The sequence below is a fragment of the Erythrolamprus reginae genome, chromosome 2 (genome assembly GCF_031021105.1).
Source record: "Erythrolamprus reginae isolate rEryReg1 chromosome 2, rEryReg1.hap1, whole genome shotgun sequence".
In the NCBI taxonomy this organism is placed as follows: domain Eukaryota; kingdom Metazoa; phylum Chordata; class Lepidosauria; order Squamata; family Dipsadidae; genus Erythrolamprus; species Erythrolamprus reginae.
Window position 1 is genome coordinate 332,105,173 of NC_091951.1, and position 23,681 is coordinate 332,128,853.

The 23,681-nt window shown below is 35.5% G+C and overlaps 1 protein-coding gene across 2 annotated transcripts in view; it reads right to left on the reverse strand.

The window, feature by feature from the left end:
* The window catches only part of NIPBL (NIPBL cohesin loading factor), an 80,905-nt gene that overhangs the window by 26,038 nt on the left and 31,186 nt on the right, over positions 1-23,681 (reverse strand). For both annotated transcript variants that reach the window (XM_070743433.1, XM_070743434.1), the window contains exons 15-29: positions 17,721-17,853; positions 16,108-16,251; positions 14,678-14,767; positions 11,218-11,432; positions 10,996-11,098; positions 8,750-8,848; positions 8,493-8,639; positions 8,061-8,195; positions 7,746-7,844; positions 5,602-5,655; positions 4,708-4,816; positions 2,558-2,694; positions 856-996; positions 363-456; positions 112-266 (exon numbers count right to left, since the gene is read on the reverse strand). In XM_070743433.1, the coding sequence (XP_070599534.1) occupies positions 112-266; positions 363-456; positions 856-996; positions 2,558-2,694; positions 4,708-4,816; positions 5,602-5,655; positions 7,746-7,844; positions 8,061-8,195; positions 8,493-8,639; positions 8,750-8,848; positions 10,996-11,098; positions 11,218-11,432; positions 14,678-14,767; positions 16,108-16,251; positions 17,721-17,853 (1,855 nt within the window). The remainder of the gene's footprint in view (positions 1-111; positions 267-362; positions 457-855; positions 997-2,557; positions 2,695-4,707; positions 4,817-5,601; positions 5,656-7,745; positions 7,845-8,060; positions 8,196-8,492; positions 8,640-8,749; positions 8,849-10,995; positions 11,099-11,217; positions 11,433-14,677; positions 14,768-16,107; positions 16,252-17,720; positions 17,854-23,681) is intronic.

Below are 23,681 nucleotides of genomic sequence, written 5' to 3' on the forward strand. Positions count from 1 at the left end.
CAAGGAAATTTTAATTCCCATTTAAAACATTTATTAATATCTAATAACAAAAAATAATGTTTATATTAGAGATTTCCATTCATCCAAACATACTTTTAAACATTCTATTACCTTGCTGTTGCCTTTAAACTCTTCTTGATCAAAATCAAAATGCCGGCATAGAGCTCCAACAGTAAAAAGGGATCTTAGGAGTGCTGGTTTATTTGATGTAAGTATAGTGCTATTTGGATCTTCTTGATGTTGACTTTTTAGTTTTGAAAGTGCACCTAAATAACAAAAACCCATTTTATAATGCTGTTTTCATAAAAAATGAATAGCTTAAAAAGAATATTCATTTTAAAAAATCCAATTATTTAACTTACCATAGTATCTATTAAAACAAGCCCATACAAATTTAAAATTCTGTGTGACTTTGTTAACAACAGCTCCAAGACAGCTAACACAGTGCTGTACTACCTAAAAACAAAGGAAAAGAAATTATTGCAGACTAATGGAGAAAAATCAATGTTCTGCTTTTATTTAACGGATTTATTTAAACTTCAAGGCCATCATAAAAATGGCATATCAATTATTTTTTAATAATTTCTACCTTCTTTACTTAAACAAGTAAAATTTTGCTTACTTGTATATTAAAAACAAATATTGTTTTAAATACAATATTGTTTCACTTAATATTAAAATAGTATATGAATAGTTAAATAAAAAAGTGAATTAGCTAACCATATTTGTATAACCATAAAATCAACATTATTACAATTTCATATTGTATTGTAATTGTATTATTACAATTACAAAATATAGCATTTTCAACCACAGTAAAACAAGATGATTTTTAAAGTAGAAATTAAATCTTACTGTCATGCCATATTTGATTATGAGCTTCATGAGATCTTCTTCCATCGTAGCAAGAAAAGTCTCACTTGGATGTTCCATCAGTGGCACTACCAATTCTAAGATCTTTGCAACATTGCAGATCACCATGAAGTCATTTTGGTTCTATAGAAAATATTGCATTCAATTAATTATGTCTGTTGTCATCCTTTACTATATCATGAAAAGCTCAAATTCAACATTTATTTGTTTGTTTGTTTGTTTGATTGATTGATTGATTGATTGATTGATTGATTGATTGATTGATATGCCACCCAACTCCTTAAAGACTCATCCAACTCCCTAAGGACATCATCCATGCTACTGAATGATACAACACCATAGAATAACCACTTGAGTTCAAGTTGTTAGTGTGCAGCTCTCATTACTCAAATAGTAGCTGAGAAAATCTGAGAAGGCTGACAGACTGGATTATTTCTATCCTACTTTTGAATCATGTATGATGAAAAAAGGATAGAAATATTAGAATGAAAATAAAAACATACAAAACATAAATGGCAATTAAATCAATCCCTGATCAGTGCAAGTATCGAAATGAAAAAAATCCCCAAAAAAACCCCACATAGTTTCTGTTTGAACATCTTCAGTTTCCACATTTCCAAGCTAACTATTATCTGGATAATCAATTCTACGAGACTTAGAAGGCTACAAGGCACATAGCTCTTGTGGGGAATGTTCGTGAGGGAAGTTGGTGTTACTATTGTGTAGCAGGAAGCTAGCAGAAGAGAACGAACAGTGCCAGTGGCCAGTAGATCATCAACTGGCATTGTGGTGAAGGTTAGAGATGAGCGTCCTCATTCTGTTTCATTCCAAGTGTGAAGCGCACACTGTAATATGCTACCTGAATGCTAAGGGCATGAACGCTGCTGCGATATATGCCCAAGATTAGTGTATGATAGGTGCCCAAGATTTTTCTCGCTGATTGCTGAGTTTTGAATTTTTTGGCTGAATGAGAATGGGTGCTTCCTGCATTGATTGACCTTTGTTCTCTGGATTATGGTGATAAGGCCAGGTTTTATCTCCTGTCATTATACACTTGAGAAAAGCTTCGCCTTCAATCTCGAAACGGTCAAGAAATTCTCGGGCAGCTCTGACTCTGTCGATTTTGTGCGCTTCAGTAAGCATCTTGGGCATCCATTGCAATAGCATTCATGCCCTTAGCATTCAGGTAGAGTATTACAGCGCACACTTTGCACTTGGAGAGAAACAGAATGAGGACGCTGATCTCTAACCTTCATCCCAACGCCAGTTGATCATCTACTGACTGGCACTGCTCATTCGCTTCCGCTGGCTTCCCACTACATAATACCAACGTCTCCACAAACATTTCCCGCAAGAGCTACATGTCTTGTAACCTTACTTTTTGGATAACCCTTGTGTTATCAAATTGTTCTTATTGTCTAAAAATACTTCAAAATAAGTCATTTAGCAAAAAAATTTATAACCTAAAACAATAGATGTAATAAATTCAAAAAGAATTTTAAAGGAGCTTATTAAACCACAAGAATGGAAATGATAAAAGTTAAATAGTAGTAAGAACAACCCTAGAAGTGGACAACTGAATAGTCTCAAAACAGATTTTACTGGTTTCCACCCACTCATTAATCTTAACTTCAGCTGAAACAGAAACTATAAAGAGAGGCAATCTGGATGTTTTCATACTTACACTGCATTTAGTTGTAAGATATGGCTGCATGGTCATAGCATGTTTGACCATTAACTGAGGCCTGATTTTGCTGAATAAAAATAAAGTGGTTATGCAAGCTACCAAGCGACTTGAATTCACACCCTTGTTGTCAGAATCTGGAAAAGAAATATCATGAATCGGTTGGAGAAGGGCGGCATAGTCAAACAAACAAAAATATTTACATGAGCCCACACAAATACTCATCTACCAATCAGTCATTAATCTAAATGGCTGGTTGAATCAATATTATTTTTCCAATATAAATTAAACAGTGCAGATTTTAACAGTTATAAAGTCTCACTTTAATTGTGAGCCTTTTCATTATAATAATATAACCTCATCTGGCCAGACCCCACTTTCTCATATTCCTCTTCAAAATGACCCCAAGGAATCAAAAACATAATAGATGTTTCACATAATAGTTCCTTTTAATTTTTAGCAAAAATACCTAAGTGATTGAACTCCTACTTTCTTGGATGACTACAAATCCTGTGATCTAGTTTTTTTAAATATTATAGCCTATTCCTGAAAGCTTTTTAGTTGTGTACTGTGGCTAAGAACCTGAGGAAGAAATACCAAGAACATAATTAAAGAATAAAACAAAACCTGGATGAGATTTGGCCTTCCTTTGCATTGCAGTTCTGAAAAATTATGTAATAACTTCTAATTTGCCCATTCATAAAGGATAGTCATTCCAAGTTAATAGGAATATGGTCTTAAGATATTGTCACACATTACATTACATTAGAAAAATTAATATTTCATTTTCAAAATCAGGAGATACTTAAGGTAGAATATATTAATATAATGTATGACTACCATGAAGTAGGGATGCTAAAATGAAAAGCACACTGGGAAACATAAATGTCAAAGGTATATTATTATTATTATTATTATTATTATTATTATTATTATTAATTTATTTATTTATTGGATTTGTATGCCGCCCCTCTCTGTAGACTCGGGGCGGCTAGTCTCACCACCATGTTTTCTGGAACTGATGGATTTCTTAATACAGATGGCCACTGCTGTGAGAGAATTGTGGTATTAGAAAATAAGATTAAAAAAGAGCCAGTTTGGTCTAGTGGTTAAGGCACCAGGCTAGAAAGTGAGAGACTGTGAGTTCAAGTCCCGCCTTATCCATGAAAACCAACTAGATTACTTTGAACTAATCACACTCTCTCAACTCAGGCCATTTCAGAGTTGTGGGGAAAATAGGAGAAGGAAGATATGTTGGACGTGCTTGTCACCTTGAGCTATTTATAACAATAATAAAGGCAGGAATTAAATAAATACAATAACCAAATAAGTTGAGATCTCAAACAAGGCCTGAAATAAATCATCATGCCATGCTGTATTGAGCATTTTCCCTTTTCAAATTGTGATGAAAAGTGAAATCCCTTTATCTAAAGGTCCACTCTAACAAGAAAGTGTCTAAAATTCATTATAGTATTTATTATTTCTTAATATTAATGGCCATTTTGCTTTAATTTTTAAATAACTAAAACAGTGAGAAATTAGTATCTTAAATTGCAAAGAAAAAGCTTTTCTTGAAGGAAATACACTTATCAAAAGTTTAGCCTCTTTTGGAAGTATTTTTCAACTACCCAGAAGTAGGAGAATCTTTGCTGCCATCTAATGACTTGTAAGAAAGTTGTTTCCTATTTTCACAGACAATCTAGTGGCTTATAAGTAGGAGTACAATGCAAGCATTTTTTGGTAGAAGACTGGAGAAGCTGGATGATGGTTTCATTCCCTTCCCTTCCTTCTTTTCCCCCTTCTCCTTCCCTCCCGCTACATTCTATTAATTCTTTGCACTGATATAAACTTCAATAATATAAACTTCTGAGGGGCTAATCTGTTGGTAGCTTTTAACAAATTAGGTAGATTTGTTTATGCAGGAATGGCATTGCCTCTAATGTAAGTTTGCTCAGAAATACATCCCCACTGATGTTTATGAGAAGCAGAAATAAAGAAAGAGGCAGGAAACAACAGGTTTAAAAGAAACAGAGATAAGAAAATAAGAGATAAGAAAATATGTGCACACAAAGAAAGGAAGAAAATAAGATTGCTATCAACTATTTTACTATTTTAATAATATATGATTGAAAGCGTTATAGATGCTTTACCTGCCAAAGATTCTTCATTCTTCAGAATATGTTCAACCAAATTGTCTACAAGTTGAGTACAGGCTTTCTTGACAGGCTTGTATGAAGCATCCTCTTCTGATTTTAGCAACTGCAAAATAAACAGAATATATAGACTTTTGTAAAAAAAAAAAAAAAAAAAAAAAAGACAGACTAATTGGATTTAACAAATATAAAACACTAATTTGAAGTAATAATGGACAACAGATTACCCCAAAATGCATTTTAAGAATGATTTATTTAAAGTGTTAATTTAAATTGATGTTTATTTAGAAGTAAAACAATCAATCAATATTTATCTAACATGCTATTCTAAAAAATGTGAAATAACTCACTTTGTTATTCATGTGTATATTCATTTACTGCTTATCATAAACCTGGGCTACAAGTCTTAAAGTTGTGATAATGATTGATAATTGAACTAGGATACATCCCTTAATAAATATGTAAAGAAAACTAAGCTAGGCAATGTAGCCTTTAAGAATTAAGAATCATATTTTAAAAGCATTAATAAGAAAGCAATATGAAGAAGATATACATCAATGAAGTAATGTAATTCATTTTTGAATTATCACAGTATCTTAACCAACAAATGGAGACACGTCCAATTTAGAACCAATATTTCCAAATACATTGGAGGAAGAGATTATTTTCATTTCTTTTGTTTGATTTACCTACAAACCAGTAAGGAAGTAATTTTTTTTACTAATAATGGGACTTCCTTATTTGACCTTTACACTTTGTATTTATTAATTTGAATATCCTTCTCCTATTTGTTGTGTTACTGAAAAGCTACATGAATTCTGTTTGAAAAAAGATAAAAATAAAAGGTATTTGAATGAAATCAAAGTTCAGAATATCTGAATCATTACGTACATTCTGAAGAAGCTGTTCAAACCAATCATATCCTGTATCTCTACAAGCTGCAACCTATGAAAAGGAAATGTAAAATTTATTTGTGAATACATTTATTTGTTACATTCTGAGTTCACATATTACACACAGAAACTATCTATAAAATACATCAATTTCTCAGGAAGCTTTTTATTTTATTTTTTATTTTTATTTTTATGGAAAAGGACGCCACAGCGGCACTGCAAGCAAAAGGAGGTGGCGAATCCCACAATGGGATTCCGGGGGCGAAGCTTTGACAACACGGAGACTTCTTCCTGGCGCGTGGCTTTATTTCGTAAAATATTTTTTTTATTTTTATGGAAAAGGACGCTGCAGTGGCGCTGCAAGCAAAAGGAGGTGGGGAATCCCACGATGGGATTCCGGGGACGGAACTTTGACGACACGGAGACTTTTTCCTGGCCGGCCGAAGTAAAGCCATGCACCAGGAAGAAATCTCCATGACTTCAAAGCTCCACCCCTGGAATCCCATCGTGGGATTCCCCGCCTCCTTTTGAACCTCCCTCCCAGCCTCCTGACTGGCCGACAGCTCCCCGGTGTTCGCCTTCCTCCGCCGCCACCGATGCCTGTCTCCTCCTCCTCTTCTCAGCAGATGACAGCCGAGTAGCAGCGCTTTGCGGTGTTCGGCACAGACGCCGAACTCGAACCCTTTAAGGTTTGGCATGCCGAACACCGCAAGGTTCAGTACGAACCTGAACTGTGCAAGTTCGGTTTGCCCAACACTATTTGTTAGGCAACACAGCATATAACACAATGTCTTAGACATAGTGGCTGGGATCAGACACTACCCAAACACAAAATCCAACAAACCTCAGTGTCAAACAGCTGTACATAATACATAGTTCTCCAGATGTTGGCAGACTGTCTTTTTTATCATACTTTGTTCTTGAGCCAATTAATTAGAGCTAATACAGTTCAATAAATATCTACCCTTCTTTTATCTAATAGTCAACCTTTATTTAGCACATGTGGCAATAAAACAATTTTTCAGAATTTTCCAAGCCCAATCAGAAAAACAAAATATTTGTACTACATGTAGCCCCTGCCCTATAATCATTCATTCAGCAATCATTTGAAGTTATGACAGTGCTGAATTAATGATGAATGCAGCTGGTCCTTGGAGTTCCAGCTAATCCACCACTCCTGCAGTCATGTGATTCTGAGCTTGGAGTCTGGCAATTCATTCAAATGACCAATTGACAAATGCCCCATCATTACCATTTGCAATCTTCCTTGCCATCCTCCCTGGAAAGCCAATGGGGAAGCCGGAAGAGAAGGTTACAAATTGCTGGGGCACACATTCTCCCCCAACCCCTCTATGCTCATGCTGCACTGGCCACTTATGCACTCCTAGGCAGCCTCCCTGATCCTATGCTTCCCTCACACCCTCCCTAACTCACATCCCCATGTAAATGTTCTGACCCGTAAGATATTTCTCATGCATCCCCTCATATCCTCAATGATCTGCATGGAGCTTCTCTTATACTTTCTTGCTGATCCATTCTCACACACTCCAACATCCCAGCACACACTGCACTTCTTAGGTACCAACCTGCATGTTGATTCTTGCACTTTCCCTACATCTCTCACACATGGTGCCCCTTGAATCCCCGAACCCTCTCCAACCTGTACCATGCCTCCAGCATATCCCCTAGCAATCTCCCCAAACCAACTCACAACTTCCCATACCTCTCATGCATCTTCCCTGTCCCCCTCCTGCACTCCTTCATTCCCTCCTTGATCTAATAGCAACCATGCGGGCCTGGGACTTGTAAATTTCTGCCGGCTTCCTCAGAGACTTTGATTGTGCCAACAGGAAGTCTGGTTGTGCCAGCAGGAAGCTACCTCATCTAATGACTGTGGAATTCAGTTAAAAATGACTATTGGGACTGTAGGAGTTTCTGTAGCTAAGCAATGACTTGACAACTGCATTGTGTCCAATCCCAATTGCTGTTGAAACTCATGAATTACCTCTATTGCATTTGTTTGAGTGACACCAATAAAGAACATTTAGTCTTAAAAAGATGAAAAAGAAATACTAGGAATATATACTTGTGAACACAGCTAGACTTAAGTATTTACTGCAACTGAAATAGTCCCATTCATACCACATCTGTGATGTTCAGGATTTTTCTGGTCATAGCTTCTCTGTCATTATGTGGGGTTGGAGTGAACCATAATTTCTGGAATGTCTCATTTACCAATTTCTGTAAATAAAAATATATCTATTAATAAAATTAACTCGTTAAATCTTAAAGAGAAGAAAGTATAAATTTCAATAAGCAGCATTATTACCACTACTAGCCAAGCTATAGCAACATTGCTCACAAGAGCTCAGCTCAATTTAATGTGAATGTAGAAGTCAAGAAAAGTAAACTCAAATAAGCTGTAACATAAGCAATGCATGCTGTATTTTAATATACCTTAATGCCTTCTTCATCATTAACTCTGCGAATCATTTTCACACACATTTCTGTAATTTTGGGGAAGGTTGGTTGTTCAATGCAGATATCTCTAAGAATCTTTATTACTCTTTTTCTGACACTAATACCAGTATCCTAAGGGAGGGGGAAAGAAGACATACATATATTTTCTATAATTTACAAAATTGCATATTATTAACTAAAAAATAAAAATAAAAAACAAGTTATAAAAACTTTAATAGCAACCAATATGAGAGTTGATACCTTAGGGTTATATGGTGCATTTATTTTTTAAAAGTTTCTTCAAATGACAAAGTTATTCTAATCTACCATAATAAAATCCAAGACGCTTGGATTGACAAAAACTGTAACTATGTTTCAAATTTCAGTCTATAAATGCTCATAAAGAGGAAAATGTAAAAGTATTCATACCAGTATTCGCTCAATCAGCATGTCATAATACTGTTCGGCAAGCTGTGGTCGACAAAGCACAAACCGACCCAGTAACTCCACAGCTGCTTCTCGCACACTCGTGGAATTATCCATTAACCGTCCATGAACACCTCGCTGCATATCCAACTATAAATAACAAGCAAAATATAAAGGCACATAAACAAACTGGAAAAGCTGCTAGAAAGAATAAATACAAATGTATGGTGAGATATTGTTCCTCCCTCTCTTTTTCTTACCCTTGCTAAAATGCTGGGGTCTACAGCAACTACTTCAGACAAACACTTCATGGCTTTTGTTCGAACAGCTATTGCATTTTCACCAAGCACACGCAGAATCTATTTTTAAAAAATGGCATTTGTTAATTACGGCTTATTACTTTCTGAAAACAAAAATGCAGTGGAAACATTCCAAGATTAAACCAAAATGAAAAGTAGCTATTTAGTCATCTGTCGTAACCTTGCAAAGAAAATTATTACAATAGTTTGACATCAATACCTGGCAAAATCGTTGAAAAGTTAATCAAGGAATGGGCTTATAGAATATCACAGCATTTGATTTTGAGCCTTGTACTCTTTATTATCTTGGTGGGACCCAGGGGAAGAGCCTTCTCTGTGGGGGGCCCAGCCCTCTGGAACCAACTCCCCCCCAGAGATTAGAATTGCCCCACGCTCCTTGCCTTTCGTAAGCTTCTTAAAACCCACCTCTGCCACCAGGCATGGGGGAACTGAGATACCCTTTCCCCCTAGAACTTTACAATTTTATGCATGGTATGTCTGTATGTATGTTTGGTTTTATAATAAGGGTTTTTATCTGTTTTAATATTGGATTGTTATATGCTGTTTTTATTACTGTTGTTAGCCGCCCCGAGTCTACGGAGAGGGGCGGCATACAAATCCAATAAATAAAATAAATAAATAAATAAATATATTCATAAATGTCTTAGTTAAGGGCGTAGAAAGGCTGTTCATAAAAATCTACAGAAGATACAAAGTCTAAAGTGAGCGGACTGCTAATACCCCCGAAGAGATGATTGAGATTCAACTTTTCTCATTTCTATTTAACGACTACATGAAATTGCTGGACACCATCATCCATTGGCATGGTATAAATATCATGATGCATATTATATGCTTCTCTACCCGGGCCAATGAAATGATACTTCAAAAAAAAAATCACAGCATCTTGAGGCTGCAGAGAACAAGATTTAGACTTAATCAAACTAAGACTGAATGCTGTGGGTCTTAGCCATTACCTCCCGACACCCAATGGGGTGATCCTCCATCATTACATCTGGTATCATTCCCCCAGACAAACAAGATAAACAATTTGAGAGATCCTTGGCACTTTCTTTTTAGCAGATGGCAGCTGCAGCCAGAAAGGCTTTTGCACAAATCCATCTGATCTGCCAACTGCACGTTTTTAAAACATCCAGGTGCATTTACCACTTACAAAGTCTTACATGATATATGATTATTTACAGAACCACTGGACTTTAATTATCTTTGCCTTTACATAAGATCTAATAGAGTTGACATGCTTTAAGTCTTTTCTATGAAGCAACACCACATGATGAGATGTAGGATGCATGCCTTCTTGTTATGGGATCTGCCCTATGGAATAGGATACAATGGATTGTAATTCTGATGGCCTTTTACTAGACTTTGAAAACATGACTTTTACTCTGAGCATTGGAGAACGTTGTAATACGCTCTAACACAGGGGTCCCCAAACCTTGGTCTGTGGCCTAGTTCTAGCTTGCAGACCCATTTAAAACTGGGCCACACAAGCGACGGGAAAGTACACAAAGCTGCATTTGTGTAAGCAGTGTATGTGAAGGTGAAAGCATCCCCTCTTCCCCCTCCCCTGGCCACTGCCGGTCCACAGAGCAGGAAAGGTTGGCTGCTCTAAAGGTTAAGAGAATGATTATGGTTGACCTCAACTGTATTATATTTTTCCCTTTTGATTCAGTTATTTTTTCTTCACTTAAATTCAATGCCCAAAATCTCAATCAAGTTTGGCAGGTGTATAAACTGATTAAATAGAGTCCACATGGGGACAAATATTGGTTGTCAATGTCTGGTAATTCATTCTCCAAGAAATATGCACAATCACTTTGTTAAATTTGGATTATATTTATGACAGTGCTGTAACAATAGCAAACAAGATACTGCTCACATCCCTAATAATAAATGCAAATAAATAAAGATGAAGTTCATGAAAAGGTATTATCCTCCCTTTTCCTTTCAAGACAATGATTTCACAATTATCTCATATATAGAATGAATTACATTTTAAGAAGGTTTGAAAGGCATGCAAAATTAAAATGTTCTTGTAACTCATAAAAAGGACCATGGAAACATGTGGTGTAATCACAGCCTATTAAATACTTAAGATCAACAATGAACAAATATTGCACATTACTGCATAAGTGCTTAGAATCAAGAAACAATCCTCCTTTAATAAAACTTCCAGCAAAGTTTACCTGTGTCAAATAAATATCGAAGCTCTGGGCGAACGGCCTCATAGAGGCCAAATAACGTACGACCAAGCAAGCATCTTCATAGTCCACAGTATCAGAATTTATCCTGTAACAAAGTTGCATATAGTTACTTTAGAATATAAGACAAAAATACACCAACAAAAGAAAGCCAAATAGGGTCTTAAAATAAATAAATCTGTTTTTTCTGAAGTCCAGAAAACTCACTTTAATGTACTGAACTGAGATGGTGCTGTTTTAATGATTTTTCGAAGGAATTTTTTGCGACTTTCTGCTCGGTGCATAATTTGTCCTGTTGTCTCAACCTCTTTTGAATGATGAGTTCCTTCAGATGAATCTTCATCCTTCTGAGACTTCATTGCTTTCTCAGTCTCCATAGTAGTATCCCGAAACCACTGAGCTATATAAAATTTCCGAGAAAACTGGTATAATAGGACCATGAATAGGAAGAAAGAAAAAAGTCAGAGGCCATTCAATTAAAAAATGTTTCCAATATTTTTAGATTAAATGTATGCATATGCATGTATGTATGTGCATTTAACTTACATAAGCCAAGTTGAATTTTATGTTATGGGAAAAGAAAACTGGGCTATAAATTTCTCTAACAATTATATACTGGTTTAAAAATACTAATATAAGTCAAGAGAGCTACTACCAGTTAATGCAGATACAGGTAATCTACATCTAGTGACCATTCAAAATTATGATGGATCTGCTCAGCACTTTTTATCACCGAGTTCTGTAGTTCTAATAGCAGCATTGCTACCCAAGCTATATCAAATTTTGAGTGCTTGACAACCGGTTTGTATTTATGGCTGTTTTCAGCAGTTTTGTCGGTTTCAAGCAATTATTTTGTTTCTAGTAAAAAACACCCATTGAAGAAAATGGTTAATGATTGCCGTGTTTGCTTAATAAACACAGCAAAGGAGGTTGTAAAATCAGGCACAGTCATGTGTTGATCTGCTTAATGATCATCACAAATTACAATTATAATTCCAGGTTCAATTACAGTCCTTAGGTTAAAGACTACCTGTATCTACATCCAGATATTATAGGCCACCTTCAATCAGTCTCAGCCAGCACAGCCACTGGTGAGGAAAGATGGAAGTCTCAATCTGAAAAAAATCTACACTGGAAAAATCTGCTGTAAAATTTCACTGCATGAAATGGACTAGTGCTCATTGGAAACAAGGCAAATTTCTATAATTACTGAATTGGAACTTTTTACAAGAAAAGCAGAATTATGTATCATACAGGTAGTTCTTGATTTTTGACAGTTATATGATGACTCAAAGTTATGACAGGCTTGGACCTCACTTAGGTCCACTTCATAGTGCTTTAAAGCTCCCTAAGCCGTTTACAGAGTCAGCATATTGTCCCTAACAAACTGGGTTCTCATTTTACCGACCTCGGAAGGATGGAAGGCTGAGTCAACCTTGAGCCTGGTGAGATTCGATTTGCCAAACTGTTGGCAGCTGGTGATCAGCAGAAGTAGCCTGCAGTACTGCACTCTAAGCACTGTGCCAACACAGCTCATCTAAAATGTAGTGCTGCCCACATTTCATGTGCACTTATAACCAGTTGTGAAGTATTCCATAAAGATCTGAGCTCCATTTCTGTAGCCCAGCAGAGGCATTCTCTTGTGCATAAGGAAGGAAGAGTGCTGGAATGCTAGTGAGTGACAATGTAGAAAGATTTCTAGCCTTCAGAATGATGATGTTTGCTAGCTTTCTAGTCCTAGGAAGACTAGGAAGCTAGTGAATTTATTTCTCAGATGCTATTTGGGGCGCTGACAGTAACATCATCAGTGTACTCCTCATAAGTTGGTAGTTATGATTATTTTGGAGGCCCTTTCTCCAAATCATACAACTTGGAGAAGGAGCCTTCCAATAATCATTAGAATGTGGCTCACTTGTGGCCATGTCTCGCATTGGCTAGGCCAGTGATGGCAAACCTTTTTTTCCCTCTGGTGCTGAAAGTGTGTGCGCATGCACTGCCCCAGTTGCGCAAGTACCCACACCCATAATGCAATGCCCTTCCTGCATGTCCCGCCCCCTGCATGTGCGCATGATCCTCCCACCCATGTGCGAGTGACTTCCCCTGTTTTGACCTCACATCTCAAAACAGCGATGGGATGGGGGAAAGCCTCCTGTCCCCAAACGGAGCTGGGAGGAGGGGAAAGCTTCCCTTCCTCAAACAGAGCTGAGGGGTGGAACATTTCCTTTCCCCAAACGGAGTGACGGCGGAGCCTTGCATGCCCAAACAGCACTGGAGTTGAATCTCCAGAGATCTGGGAAGGCAAGAGCTGCAGAAATTGATGAGAAAGCATACGTGTGTCTGACCCGAAAACCAGCTGGTCGGCAGGAGGCACATGCACGTGCAGTGGAGCTTAGCTGGTCAGTGGCTTATATGCCTGCAGAGATGGCTCCATTTGCCACCTGTGGCACATGTGCCATAGGTTTGCCATCATGGGACTAGCTGAAACTGAAAAAGGTAAATGTAAGTGAAACCAGGCTCATGTCACTCTGGTGTTGTGCAACAGGGAAAGGGCCATTTCTCCAGCATTCCACTTAACAACCCACAATTGCTTAACAACTGCAACTGGGAGAGCTAGGATTGAGGTAGTTGAGCAAAGCAGTCATATGAGTGTCTTGCTTAATGTCGTCTTCAGCTAGCCATTGAGATTCCAGTCCCAACTGCGATAATATGTCAAGTACTACCTGTATTGTATTTTTATTATTATTTTACAAAATTAACCCTGCTCCTGTGCTCGGGTCTATATGACCCAAAATGAAATTTGAGACCCTGTAGATTATTTGTCATGCGGATCTGAAACTTGTGATTAATTGACTTTAGTAATTAATAGTAAGGGGTTCTAACTATGAGTGTGGGGGTTTTTTCCGTTTTGTTTACTTTTTCCTACATGCTGATTGTTACATTTTGTTATACCTAAAACAGTACAAGTGTATAGTAAATGCAAACACAACAGCAGGGTTAAACAAATAAAAAATATAAATACATACAATTTACTGAAGTGTCAGTAGAATCTCAAACATAGCAAATACAGTGAAACAAAAGTGAAAAAGATCCGAAAATGATGCTATAAACAGAAATGCCAAAATCTTAATTTTATTCTAAGTAATATAATCAGATATTTGCAATCTGAGAGTTATTTTGAAATAGCTTTAAAAGTATGCAATTTTATAATTGAATGTTACCTTTAGGACTATGCAAATAATCAGGACAATCAAGAAATGAGCTTGAATTATTAAGTCCTGCCTTATCTGTGAAAATCAACTGGATGGGCTCTCAGTCCAATTCATCACACAGGGTTGTTATTGTGGGGAAAAATAGGAGGAGGAAGGTGTAATATGTTTGGCACCTTGGGTTATTTGCATAAATAATGAAGGTGGGATATAAATAATCAAAATAAATGAAAAATAATAAATGACTGAAGTCTCCTTCACAGTAGACTCAAAAGTAGACACAGTAGACCCAAGGCCATCAAAATGGATTGTCTGAGGCTATAGTAAGGAGCAGTGTGAAAGGAAAATACCAGCCTCCTTTTAAGTGAAACCAAATGGCAGAACATATGAATCTAAACACTCGCTACCTAATTTTATTGAGGAGAAAAAAATTTAAACCAACTTTTATTCTAACAACCTACCACTAACGTTGAATCAGTTTCTGTATTTTCTTCCAAATAATCTAATAATGCCTTTTGCAACTGTTGGATTTCATCTTCACCTCCTGAGACCTATAAAACATAGAAATGTACTTTTGACATTCTTCCCAACATCAGAATGAATAAGACTTATTGGCGGCTCTTATGGTTAGGATGCTAGATTGGAGGTTAGCAATCCTGTGTTCAAGACTCCAAGTGCTGCTGTGGGGCAGGGTGAGCTCCTGTATTCCAGCTCCCACCTGGGACATAAAAGGAGCCCCGAATTGGGAATCCCCTGACCAACAGTGATGTCACTCGCTAATCTTTTCAACCAGAAAGAGCCATAGTGCTTCTGACACGAGTACAAATTTGCAACCTGCATTTCACCTCTTTTGAAATAATTTGTCAATATAGTTAGAAATGAATCTTCCCTCTCTTTCCATTATCCATGCTCAAAGAAATGCTACTAATAGTTGATGAATCTTCAAGTTTGGAAAGAGGACATTGGCAAATATTGCAGCTAACCTTATAAAATAATTCTGTTGATGGTTGTTTCAACAATTCATAACAGAAGTAGATAATATACATAATTGGACTACCTGAAGAAAATTGCTTACTGAACATAAGCATTATAGCTTATAAAAATCTTATCTACATAAGAAATTTCTGGCTGTATAGAATACAATACATTTATAATTTTAATCAGTGATAGAAATGAGATATCAGAATGCAATACTAATTCATTTTTGTTCAAGTACTCAAAATTAGTCTTGATCCAGGACTACAGTCGCCCTAAAAAATTAATTTCCAATTGAGAACAAACATCCATGAATTCAATCTATTTTCCCATATTTAAAGAATCAGAGAAAAACTCCAACTATTTAACAAAGTTATATTATGATGGAATGAACAAAACCTATCAACCTGATCACAGAAGTGAGTTGGTAGAAAATAGGTAGATTCTTTCCACATCCTGATTTTTCACAAAGGGGAAAAGAAGGTTGAAATGAGCTAAAGAGATGGCAAAGACAGATGGGTGATCTTAGACCAGTCACTTTCTTTCAGTCCTATGAAGGAGGCAATGGCAAGTTATTTCTAAAATCTTGCCAAGAAAACTGCAGAAACTTGTCCAGACAGCTGACAGAAGTCAAGAATGACTTTAAAGGCACCCGAAAAAAATCAATATTCAAAATTTTCTGATTTCTAACTTGATGCCTTAACTAAACTGGCTCTCCTCTCAATATTATTACTGTTAAATTAATTGAAATAAGAAATATTAAAATTCTCTACTAAGCATAATTAAACAACATGGATGTGTTGGAATAATACAAGTACAAAATAATTTGTTCAGTCTACTTTTTATTTCACATTTTAGTAAAATATTTTAATTACGATAATTATTTTTCAAACATTATTCAAGAAAAGCATCAAACCTGTTTTAAAATTCGAGCTATAGATCCTTGATCCATTTTGCTAGTAACTGCATCTTTTCTCAATCGTGCTGCTACAGTTCCAAGATAGTCAAGTGATGCCACTCTCAAAGCCATCTCTGTTGATTTATTACTGAATTGATGAACCTAACAAAACACAACACTTTTGTCACACCCATTTTCTATCACTCAATATGCTTTGTATATTGTCTGATCTTTTCCAAAAAAATATGGTAAAAAGCAGCTTTACAAGATTATACACCCATGTCCCGATTGCACATAAGCACAAGCACAGTTAGAAAACTTTAAAAAGTAAACATCTTTTTTAATTACTTGTACAAATGCTACTCTAAATGAAGTTTGTATCTTGATGCATTTTTTAAAGAGTGTAATCTAATTGATTACATGTTCATAACAAATTAATCAATGCTAGGATTCTAGTTGATTATAAAACTGAAATAAACTATAAACATAAAAATTTAAAGATATGCTTTCCAATTAAGATTGAATTGCACATCACGTTTATTTTTAAAATATGACATTATTTTAGATCTCAAAGCATTGTTCCATAATGTAGTTTAACCATTCTACCAAGGAAGAGCGCAAACACCTTTTTCAATGAGAAATATTAAGATTCTTATCACTGCTAAAATATAGGACGCTAGTTCAGGATAAGTAAATGAAATATAATAAAAATATTTTCAGTAACATTTAATAAAAATGAAGCTGCAGGGGCAGTTCAACTTTCAAGATTTTCTAATATTTAATTCTTCAGTTCAATTTATTTCTTCAATTTCTATGCTGCCCAACCCCCTAAGGACTCTAGGTGGCTAACAGCAAAAATATAAAACATCAATAATAGTACTAAAACCTCTAAAAACAGTTTAAAAACAATTTACAATACAACAATTAAATCCCTGCATACCATTCATGGCATTACCACCATAGGATCAGGCCTGTCAGAAAAGCCAGGTCTTTACCTCTTTCCGCAAGCGGTAACATAAATTCTAACATAAATTATTTTTAAAAATTGGGCATTTGGTTACATAGAAACATACACATAGAAACATATGTTTCTATGAAGTAAATTTAACATTAACTTAAAGACCTATTGTTACATACCCTTTCTGCACCTATTTAATGATGGAGTCTTTGATCTTGTATTTCACTAATACTTTATCAGTCAAGTATAATAAGTTAATTCTCATACTATTCTTCCCAAGCAAGATTAATTTTGGGGGTTTTCCAACTAGAAATATTGGTTCTTATATTATTTACAACTGGGTAAATAACTTTAATAATTTTTGTTAAATAAATTCCTAAACATTGACCCTTTAATTTACCCGTTGTTATTATTCTATGAGTGTTTATCTATGCATTCACAAAACCAACTTTCCTTAAATTTGAGGAATGATTATAGATATTCTGGGAGCTGGGGCTGCTAAGACAATTGTTCAAAATTAAGAAAAAAGTAGAAGTTGCACCTATAAGAATGGACACTGAGACTGAGTTTCTCACTAAAAACAATCTGAGGTTCAGAATGATATATTAAGTTGTGATGAAGAATAAGTCTTTGTTAAAGTTCAAACATCTTTTTAAAAATTCCATATACTTACCAGTAATCTTCCCAGTAAACTAAGTAGCAATTCTGCAGCTGGCCATTCTGGTTTATTGACAGTAGAAAGAAGATCTTGAACAAAGTTCTCAAAAAGTGGTCTATAATCCTCTTCACCTTGCTTGCTACCACATCTGATTAAAAAAATGAAAATGCGAAGTATATTAAACACAAACTACATTATAATCTTGGGAACTGTTGAAGTTGGAAATTAAAATAATCCAAATAATAAAAAAATAAAAAGATTTAATTTATCAGTTAAATGAGTCAAGTAATAATCCTCTGCCATTTGGTAGTGATATATAATATATATTTAAAATATTTCTATTCTGCTAATTTTTGAGGTAACATACAATAAACAGAAAAGTAAAATATCTGCATATTCAACGCCAATATATAAAAGTAACCAGTAGAAAAATACAATAGCAATCATTTTAAAGGTTAAATAAAAATAACTAGTTAAAATAAAGGATTATACACCAAAGCTTCCTCTGAAGCAGAAAACAGCAATTACTTGTTAACAGAAAAGGCATGTGTATCTTAAAACAAGTTTCAGAGTTTAAGTATAGTAAAAAGTACCCTCTGCTCAGATTTAATCTCATATATTGTTGAAGTATAACAGAGGACCTCTACTGGAAGACAGGAATTTGGGTTGCCCTTCCAATATCTGTCCTGTATTGCGGCTTTTAAAAACATAATCAGCAACATTATTTGATTTTATTCGATTTCTGAGTTTAACAAACATTTGTATAGAAAGGAGTGACTAGGCTAAATCTAACATAATTCAATTTCCTTTTACAAGAAATTTATTTTGTCTATAACTACAATTCTTCAAGGGAACACCTGTAAACTCATACACAGGTTTTGAGCCAGAGCTAAGCATGTACCTCCAGAAGTTGTGAATTCTCCAACATTGGAAGTTTTTAAGAAGAGATTGGACATCTATCTGAAATGGTTTAGGGTTTTGTGCCTGAGTAGGGGGATGGACTAGAAGACCTCCAATGTCCCTTCCAACTCTGTTATTCTATTCTAGTGCTTACAGAATTGTTTGGGGACAATATTATGTCACAAAAATGCTTCACTTCCTAATTCTAACACAGAAAGTCCAAAGGAACAATGGGGTCATCTAAGACCACAAGGAATGAGAAGTGGATTTTCTGAATTCTGAATTCCCAAATGACCACTTGTAACTCAGTTACAAGTAACCAATTCTCCACCATCATGATCTTGTGATCCACACCTATCAGTGACTAAACAGATTCATGTCTAGAAGACAAGTTCCAAAGTGGAATGGAGGCCCATTACAAGAATTGTGCCATATAGTCCAGGTACAAAGCAAGAGCATAACAATCATCTAAAGTATGGAGTGATCATTTCCGACAGTGAATATGATACATTCATTCAGAAAAAAAGAAATATCTGAGCAAAAAAAAAATCTATTTTTTTCTAAATATAATATAGAAGGTTTCTTCATTAGTCAAACAATTCTCCCAGTTGCGCAAGCTGATATCACAGTTACTAGAAAGACGACATTTCATGGCAGGAGAATATTGGTGATAGCCATGGAAAGATATTATGAAGACACAATGAGGTATTGTAAAATATATGGGAGTACAGGGAAAAAAAAGAAAAATATAATAAACATTTATTTATTTATTTATTTATTTATTTATTTATTTATTTATTTGATTTGTATTCATGAAATACTTTACAAAAGGATTAGAAAAAAGAAACAAGGTAAGTTACAACCAAACTTTGCTCTTCCAAACACAAGTAAGACAAAAAACAATGGATGTGAAATTTCATGGTATGAAATTGCTATTTCCACAAAGAATTTCCACGTATCAGAATAGAAAGAAGGAATAGAATAGATTATTTCCTATATCTCAAGAACTAAATGAAAATGTTGCCCCAATGCAACAAGAGGAGTTTGAGAAGGCAATGGGAATTGTAGAAACAAGATGAAGGAAATGGTGAGCCATGGCTACCAATGCCATCATGGTATGATGACGTTATGGCAGGTTAATCTCTTTTTATCTTTGTTAGGATTCTGATCAGCAGGAGAATGGACAGACATGTCTAAAACTGGACCATTCCAAGAAAAAATGGATTACCAAGAGTCTAGAGATTTCCTTAGCCCCAAAATATTACACACGACTCATCTCAATTTGTAAACCGGTTGACCAATTGGTATCTGGTAATGGTCATCATCAACTCAGTTTCCATTTGTGAGTCACTATTCTAGCAGAGTTGTAATTCATGGTGAACATGTTCTTGTTTTCAGGCACATGAATTGCCAAGATGAAGAGGAAATGTCAGATACATCAATGCTGTAAGATGGAAAAAAGAGGGCCAGGCTTTGTGTCATCTTGTATATATTTATCAAGGGACTTCTAACATGGAAATCTGACCTTAAAAAGCTGCCAGTGTAATCTGAACTTCAAGGAGCTCAAGCTCACTGAAGTGTTGCAATGTTTTATGCTTTGACCAAGCACCTCAGATGCAGGCTGTTCAGAGGTGAGCATCTCACCTGGACATGGATGTATCAGTGGTGAGAACAAGCAGAGAGAACATTTCCAGAGAGATTTTCTGAAATCAGCCACTAGTAGAATTCTTTGACTTAAGGCTGAACTGAGAGGAGTAGATGTATTATGTCCATACCTGGAAAAGTGAAATAGAGGTACTAATCCTATAGAAGATACATCCAAAAACGGACAGAACAAATAAGTGAAGTTGTAGCCTTTAAATAGCAGTTGGAAAACCACACAGGTTGATTCTTATTAGGGAAGAAATTGAAAACGCCTGAAGCATATGGAATCACATAAGCAATAGAGCTTAAACTCCTCTGTGTGTATCGACTGTCCTTACGAATCAGAAAATCTGAAAAGGAATAAAGGAATATGTCTTGTAATAGATCTAGAAGATAAGATGCTCTATGGACTGAATAGAACAGCTTGAGCTTTCTGATGAAATACCATGAGATTATGCAACTAAAAGTCAGTTATTTAAAAGGAAAATTGTACCTTATTGATGGAGGAACACTAGACACACTATTCATATAGAAGAAAAATAAAGAAAAGTATCATTATCTTCAAATTTAACATCAAGTGAAATGATAATAAGATGTCAAATAGACCAAAGAGGCTTTAGAAACAAAATAATCAGGTTCAGAACACAAGCTCCATTGGAAAATCAATACAGACAGCAGGTCCTAGAGGCAAAGGCTAAAATCTTTGTAATCTTCAAGTCCTTAAAAAAAAACCCCACCAAATGAAAAATGATGGAGAGAAAACATGATAGGCTATAACACATATGTGAACATCTTGAAGGAGACAAAAAATCTTGAATATGAAAGGTTAGTATTTCAAAAAGTTATATGTCATGCAATCAGACCAAAGCATATTTAATTAATGAAATTCCAGAATATGGGAAAGGTCAATGTGTGTTATGATTTCTTGAGTTGTTCTAGGGAATATAATTCCATGGACTAAGATTATGAAAGGTTGAATATCAAGCAGATCAATGATATACAGTATATCTCTGAAAATCACATAGAACCTATTGGGAGATTTAGTGCTATCCTTAAGGATCAAGTCACAGATTCACTTTCGGGCACGCAAGGTCATTGATTTGGGGCCACTCATATTCTCTCAAACCAACCTACTTCACTAGATTGTTGTTGTTAGGAAAATATTCAGCAAATGAATTAGAGAATGTAAGGAGCTTCACTCTTGCTGATCTTGAGGTGGGCAAAGGGGAAGGTTATGCCTATGGTAAAGAGGGCAATTCAGATGAATAAATCTTAAAGCATGTCCGCAATTTCCCCTCCAAGATTCAATAACCATGAATGAAGAGGAGCTGTTAACTAAATAATAGGAATTCAGGTTGAAACTGACATGAAAATAGTAGTAACAATTCTTTACTAAATTGCTATGCCAACAAAAAGAAAAGATCCTAAGTTCCAAAAATTCATTCAAAAAAATTCGTTCACAACAATCAATAAAACCAATATTTAAAACTAAAATAAACAAAATATTCTATTGCAAAGTGTGCATATAATTACAATAAAATACTAACCAAACTACCAATCCTAATGAGAGTAGGATGATATAACAAGGTCCTACTTTCACTCTTTCTATCCAATTCCTAATTTTCCCGGGGTTCAACCTAAACAAGACTGAGAAGCTTTGGGGTGTTTGCACCTTCTGGTGCCAGGGATCTACTCAGTGTATCTGACACTACAGTTGCACTGGTTATTGGTATGTTTCCAGATGTAAATCAAGGTGATGTTTTTCATATTTACAGCCCTTCATGAGTTGGGACTGAGTTATTTCCGTCCCAACTCATGAAGTCTCCTCTCCTTGGTTGTTTCTACCTGTTCTACACAGTCTGACTTGTAAGATAGACTTGTTCCAGGTCTCATGCAGCTAATAAATGTTAAATAGATCGATGTTTTCTGTCATAGCACTTGTCTTCTATAAAGTTCCTTCCTTCACAAGAGCCAGACCCTAATGTTGGATCTGGTTTTGTAACAAAGGTTACAAATGGTGATCACATGAATCAAGGACAGTGCAATTGTCATAAATACATGCCAGTTGCCAAGTGTCTCAATTCTAATCATGTGATCACAGTGATGCTACAAGTCACAACTGTGAAAAATGTCATAAGTCACTTTTTTCAGTGCTATTGTAACTTCAAACAGTCACTAAACAAATGATTGTAAGTCCAGGACTACTTGTAATAAATAAGAAGACTTGTAGTAAATAAGAGACAGATACAAGGGAAATGTGGAGGAGCCTAAACATAAAAATCAGTATATAAACTAGCAGCTAATGAAGAATCCCATGAAGATAGAACAGAAAGTCCAGAACAAATTGAATGGTAGAATCAAGGAATATAGAGAATTACTAAGTCATTTATGAAAATGTTGAGTATTGGGCCTCAGACAGATTCCTATTGCATACTTTCCTTCATGTAGATAAAATTCCATTGATGACTACACTTTAAATGTCGTTGGTCAGCCTGTTAAGAATCTATCTTGTGTTGTTGTCTATCCAACATTTTTCTATCTTGTCAACAAGTAGTTAAAGAAATTTTATTTATCAAGAATATGTTGATACTATGGCACTTTTAAAAAACCTGATCAGTAGGACCCAAAATCTAGTCACATGGTACAACTGTAGGCATGGTTCCACCAGAACATTGGGCAAGAAAGTTCCAAATGGTCCTGAAGTGATGAAGAACTAATATATGGGTCACATGTAGAAAAATAGCAGTTTCTCACTGCCAAAGGAAAAGTTCTGGATATACTCAGTCTATTGCAGAAAGACTCATATTCCAAAAATAGAGGAAGTAAAAAAACCTCAGTAGTCCCCATTTCACTAGCAGAATACTAATGGAATTTATTTATTGAATCGTAATTACTTATAAATGACATTTATTTCTCAATCAGAACTATACAGATAGACCTCAACCTACAACCAAAATTGAGTCCAAGTGCGGAAGGCAATTGTTAAGTGAGTTGTACCCCATTTTATGACCTTTTTGCCACAGTTAAGCAAATCACTGCAGTTGTTAAGTGAATCATAGGGTTAATAAACAAATTTGGCTTCCCCCACTAACTTTGCTTGTTCAAAGACAGATGGGAAGGTTGCAAAAGATGATCACGTGACCCCAGAAAATAATAATAATGATAATGAAAATAACAGAGTTGGAAGGGACCTTGGATGTCTAGTCCAACCCCCTGCCTAGGCAGGAAACCCCAGACTTCAAACAAATGGTTATCCAACATCTTCTTTAAAACTTCTTTTGTTTCAGCATTCATAACTTTTGGAGGCAAGCTGTTCAACCGATTAATTGTTCTAACTGACAGGAAATTTCTCCTTAGTTCTAAGTTGCTTCTCTCCTTATTTAGTTTCCACCCATTGCTTCTTGTTCTACCTCAGGTGCTTTGAGAATAGGT